The sequence below is a fragment of the Onthophagus taurus genome, chromosome 1 (assembly GCF_036711975.1).
Source record: "Onthophagus taurus isolate NC chromosome 1, IU_Otau_3.0, whole genome shotgun sequence".
In the NCBI taxonomy this organism is placed as follows: Eukaryota; Metazoa; Arthropoda; class Insecta; order Coleoptera; family Scarabaeidae; genus Onthophagus; species Onthophagus taurus.
The window spans coordinates 2,902,429-2,908,512 of NC_091966.1; the positions used below are offsets into that span (position 1 = coordinate 2,902,429).

Below are 6,084 nucleotides of genomic sequence, written 5' to 3' on the forward strand. Positions count from 1 at the left end.
AATAAAAATGACCTCTTTCCAATGAACCAACACGTTTTAAAAATAACTTTTAGTTTTTGAGAAAACAATATTTGAAGTTTTGATAAAATTTTCGATGTTGCACATTTCATCGATAATTTTCAAAACTTGCTATAAAATTAATTTCTTGAAGGATCCTTGTGGAAGTATCACCAATTATTAATTAAAGTATCCTCTTTTTAATGCAACAAGCCGTTTTGAAAAATCACATTTAGTTCTTGAGAAATAAATTTTTGAAATGATCGACAATTTTTTCGAATTTTGCAATTTTCGCCAATTAAGTTTTAAAAATTCGTATAAAATTCACTTCTTGGAATATGAATATGAAAATTTCCCAAAGTGTTAATAAAAGTGTCCTCTTTCCAATGAACCAACCTGTTTTGAAAAATAACTTTTAGTTTTTGAGAAAACAATATTTGAAATTTTGATAAAATTTTCGATGTTGCAATTTTCATCGATAATTTTCAAAATTCGCTATATAATTAATTTCTTGAAGGATCCTTGTGGAAATATCACCAATTATCAATTAAAGTATCCTCTTTATAATGCAACAAGCCGTTTTGAAAAATCACTTTCAGTTCTTGAGAAATAAATTTTTGAAATGATCAACAATTTTTTCGAATTTTGCAATTTTCGGCGATTAAGTTATAAAAATTCGTATAAAATCCAATTCTTGGAATATGAGTATGAAACTTTCCCAAAGTGTTAATAAAAATGTCCTCTTTCCAATGAACCAACACGTTTTAAAAAATAACTTTTAGTTTTTGAGAAAACAATATTTGAAGTTTTGATAAAATTTTCGATGTTGCAATTTTCATCGATAATTTTCAAAACTTGCTATAAAATGAATTTCTTGAAGGATTCTTGTGAAAATATCACCGATTATTAATTAAAGTATCCTCTTTTTAATGCAACAAGCCGTTTTGAAAAATCACTTTCAGTTCTTGAGAAATAAATTTTTGAAATGATCGACAATTGTTTCGTATTTTGCAATTTTCGCCAATTAAGTTATAAAAATTCGTATAAAATCCAATTCTTGGAATATGAGTATGAAACTTTCCCAAAGTGTTAATAAGAGTGTTCTCTTTCCAATGAACCAACACGTTTTGAGAAATAACTTTTAGTTTTTGAGAAAACAATATTTGAAGTTTTGATAAAATTTTCGATGTTGCAATTTTCATCGATAATTTTCAAAACTTGCTATAAAATTAATTTCTTGAAGGATCCTTGTGGAAATATCACCAATTATTAATTAAAGTATCCTCTTTTTAATGCAACAAGCCGTTTTGAAAAATCGCTTTCAGTTCTTGAGAAATAAATTTTTGAAATGATCGATAATTTTTTCGAATTTTGCAATTTTCGCCGATTAAGTTATAAAAATTCGTATATAATCCAGTCCTTGGAATATGAGTATGAAAATTTCTCAAAGTGTTAATAGAAATGTCCTCTTTCCAATGAACCAACACGTTTTAAAAAATAACTTTTAGTTTTTGAGAAAACAATATTTGAAGTTTTGATAAAATTTTCGAAGTTGCAATTTTTATCGATAATTTTCAAAACTTGCTATAAAATTAATTTCTTGAAGGATCCTTGTGGAAATATCACCAATTATTAATTAAAGTATCCTCTTTTTAATGCAACAAGCCGTTTTGAAAAATCACTTTCAGTTCTTGAGAAATAAATTTTTGAAATGATCGACAATTTTTTCGAATTTTGCAATTTTCGCCAATTAAGTTATAAAAATTCGTATAAAATCCAATTCTTGGAATATGAGTATGAAACTTTCCCAAAGTGTTAATAAGAGTGTTCTCTTTCCAATGAACCAACACGTTTTGAGAAATAACTTTTAGTTTTTGAGAAAACAATATTTGAAGTTTTGATAAAATTTTCGATGTTGCAATTTTCATCGATAATTTTCAAAACTTGCTATAAAATTAATTTCTTGAAGGATCCTTGTGGAAATATCACCAATTATTAATTAAAGTATCCTCTTTTTAATGCAACAAGCCGTTTTGAAAAATCGCTTTCAGTTCTTGAGAAATAAATTTTTGAAATGATCGATAATTTTTTCGAATTTTGCAATTTTCGCCGATTAAGTTATAAAAATTCGTATATAATCCAGTCCTTGGAATATGAGTATGAAAATTTCTCAAAGTGTTAATAGAAATGTCCTCTTTCCAATGAACCAACACGTTTTAAAAAATAACTTTTAGTTTTTGAGAAAACAATATTTGAAGTTTTGATAAAATTTTCGAAGTTGCAATTTTTATCGATAATTTTCAAAACTTGCTATAAAATTAATTTCTTGAAGGATCCTTGTGGAAATATCACCAATTATTAATTAAAGTATCCTCTTTTTAATGCAACAAGCCGTTTTGAAAAATCACTTTCAGTTCTTGAGAAATAAATTTTTGAAATGATCGACAATTTTTTCGAATTTTGCAATTTTCGCCAATTAAGTTATAAAAATTCGTATAAAATCCAATTCTTGGAATATGAGTATGAAACTTTCCCAAAGTGTTAATAAGAGTGTTCTCTTTCCAATGAACCAACACGTTTTGAGAAATAACTTTTAGTTTTTGAGAAAACAATATTTGAAGTTTTGATAAAATTTTCGATGTTGCAATTTTCATCGATAATTTTCAAAACTTGCTATAAAATTAATTTCTTGAAGGATCCTTGTGGAAATATCACCAATTATTAATTAAAGTATCCTCTTTTTAATGCAACAAGCCGTTTTGAAAAATCGCTTTCAGTTCTTGAGAAATAAATTTTTGAAATGATCGATAATTTTTTCGAATTTTGCAATTTTCGCCGATTAAGTTATAAAAATTCGTATATAATCCAGTCCTTGGAATATGAGTATGAAAATTTCTCAAAGTGTTAATAGAAATGTCCTCTTTCCAATGAACCAACACGTTTTAAAAAATAACTTTTAGTTTTTGAGAAAACAATATTTGAAGTTTTGATAAAATTTTCGAAGTTGCAATTTTTATCGATAATTTTCAAAACTTGCTATAAAATTAATTTCTTGAAGGATCCTTGTGGAAATATCACCAATTATTAATTAAAGTATCCTCTTTTTAATGCAACAAGCCGTTTTGAAAAATCACTTTCAGTTCTTGAGAAATAAATTTTTGAAATGATCGACAATTTTTTCGAATTTTGCAATTTTCGCCAATTAAGTTATAAAAATTCGTATAAAATCCAATTCTTGGAATATGAGTATGAAATTTTCCCAAAGTGTTGATAAAAATGTCCTCTTTCCAATGAACCAACACGTTTTAAAAAATAACTTTTAGTTTTTGAGAAAACAATATTTGAAGTTTTGATAAAATTTTCGATGTTGTAATTTTCATCGATAATTTTCAAAATTCGCTATAAAATTAATTTTTTGAAGGATCCTTGTGGAAATATCACCAATTATTAATTAAAGTATTCCCTTTTTAATGCAAAAAGTCGTTTTGAAAAATCACTTTTAGTTTTTGAGAAATAAACACGTTTTCCCACAAAACAGATAGTATTTCTAATTTGGACTTGCGATTACAAATTATTACGATTAACCGAAGGAAAACTCTAGCTTTAAGTGGTTAAACAATGAACCTCGGCTTAATTTATTAAAAGATCTACAACTTTATCTGCGATATCATAGCAAGTTTGAGAGGTTGATATATTTTTAATTACTGAATTAATCAGAAGATCTATAAGTTACTTTGATATGTATTTTTTGTGCTGAAATATTTGGGCTAATAAGAAATATAAATCGATGTGTTTTAACTCATGACGATATCTCAAAGTGTTTTTAAATTAGATAGAAGAGGGATAACTTTTGACCCGGACTGTATATTATTATTTTACCTATATATAAATACCTATATATATATTTTACACAATAAAATAAAGACGCGACGTCTAGTCGATAGATCGATGTCTTCTAAATCGATTTTTGCCACCGACATTAAGGTTTATCTGTTTTAACAGCCTTGACATTAGTAATAAATTTTGCATTCAAATGCATCAATTTTCCATCAGAAAATAAGTACAATAAAAAATAAACCTCAGTTATTATACAGTCAGTTATACATCAGTTATAACACAAAAAAAAGTTAACTTCTCTTCTTATTTTTTATGTCTCTTAGTTATGAATAAAACATTACCATCCATTGTAATTATTGCAATTACGTTACAATATTAACTGGAGTTGAAACTTCTTATTGGCAATAACTTACCGTTAGTGAATGTATGTTTCTATGATATTAGAAAACTCAACAATGTCAAGTACATTTAAAGGGCAAGAGTGAAATTAAAAGAGATAAAAATTTAAATCGACTATTTTTTTATTTTTGCTACATAAACGATTTACATCTAACGTAACACAACCTTAATATCACCGCGTTTACCTTATAACGAACTAAAAAAAATCGGTCTTGAGCAAAAACATAATTTCAGCGTACTACTTTTCGGAACGATTACTAACTATTTAAGAGTTGCATAAGAATTTTTCCTTAATTCTAACAGTAATTAAAAAAATTTCTATTTTTAATTCGTATACATATAGCTTTTAGTTCCAGTATATAGTTTCATTAATCGAAATTTCGTTGATGTCGTATCATGTTTAACGGTGGGGTTAAAAAACTTATGAATACCGTTTGTTAAAACATAAATAAACCCTTGATTATCAAACGAAAAACTATCGGGCCAAATTATCGTGCTGTTATTTTCCTCGATGATTTTCGTCGAATTAATCGGTTCGTAAATGTTCCATTTCGCTATTCCATAAGAATCTAATAATCCATAATAAAGATTTCCTTCGTTATCAATGGCTAAACCGTCAGATTGACCTTGTTTTTCACCTACAGCTCTTACGTATTTCCTCCACATCGATCCCCTACAGAATTTTTCGTTCTTAAGAATTCTAGTGCTTATTGCGTACAAATTAACAGCGGATAATGCGCAATAATAAACCAAACGATCTTGTTTTTTATTTACTGGAATCGGCGATAAAGCTATACCATCAATCGGGACCAATTGATCATTATAAGAACCATCGACTGTAAAATTAGAAGCTTCGATTTCTGCAAACATTGTTTTATCGCGTAATTTCCAAGCTTTATCTTGCGATCTTGAATAAACGATTAATCCGGGATCATTTGAGCTTGCTTCTGTTATATAGGCGTAACCACCATCCGTTTCATCGATTACTATATCGTTTAAGAATCCCCCACGAGCCGAAGAAATTTCTTCGGAAAATTCAAAAATGTGTAATAATTTTCCACGATTTTCTAAATCTAATAACACTAATTTCGGCGGGCATTTCGTGTAGTTATTAAATCGATTTCCATCTAAAATCCACATCACTCCTTTCGAATCGATTTCCATACTTTGCACATTTTGGAGGGTAGCACAATTGCTTCCACTATGCATCCTCCAAGTTGGATAAGGTCTTATCAAAACATTTTTTCTACCACGGGAATTTTGCGAGATATACCCCAACGTAACCGCAGCCCCTTCTTTTAATTTTGGTAGAGCCAAATAAATGTTTCCGTTATAAATCTTCACCCCGGCGATGCAATTATTTTCGGGGATATATCTCCCGGTATCAACGGCGTTTTTATAATCATCTTGATTAGGCCAGGTAAAATTCACATAAGTCCATTCGAAATCGACTTCGAATCGATCGGTGTTTCTTTTAAATTTGAGCGCGTTGCTCGAATCCACATCCAAATTGATCGTATTTTGTATCGCGCAATAACTAACAAATATAAATCCGAAATATTCGCACAAAAAACTTCCTGGTCGATCCATTTTCACGGTTGGAAATCCGACGTAAACTGAACGTTTATTGTCCTATCGTCTATATAAAGTAGCGTTAAAGAAGTCGTTATGTGTGTGATTGAAGTGGGGATCGTCGTCGCGTGTTGATTTCGAATCGGTTTTGTGCGGGAAAATGTGACATCAACTTTCGATTTTTCATTGAAATAAGGAAATCGAAGATGTTATTATGTATATGGATCGTGTTTTTACGATCGGTTGATACGGTTAATGAAAAGGTTTCTTAAATGTCTT

General features: G+C 28.7%; 1 protein-coding gene across 1 annotated transcript; it reads right to left on the reverse strand.

Moving 5' to 3' along the window:
- Positions 1-4,337: 4,337 nt before the first annotated feature.
- On the reverse strand, positions 4,338-5,876 carry LOC111429277 (dopaminechrome tautomerase-like). Its single transcript, XM_023065149.2, has one exon. It carries the CDS (start codon positions 5,821-5,823, stop codon positions 4,558-4,560), a length of 1,266 nt encoding a protein of 421 aa, XP_022920917.1. The 5' UTR covers positions 5,824-5,876; the 3' UTR covers positions 4,338-4,557.
- Between the last annotated feature and the right edge of the window lie 208 nt (positions 5,877-6,084).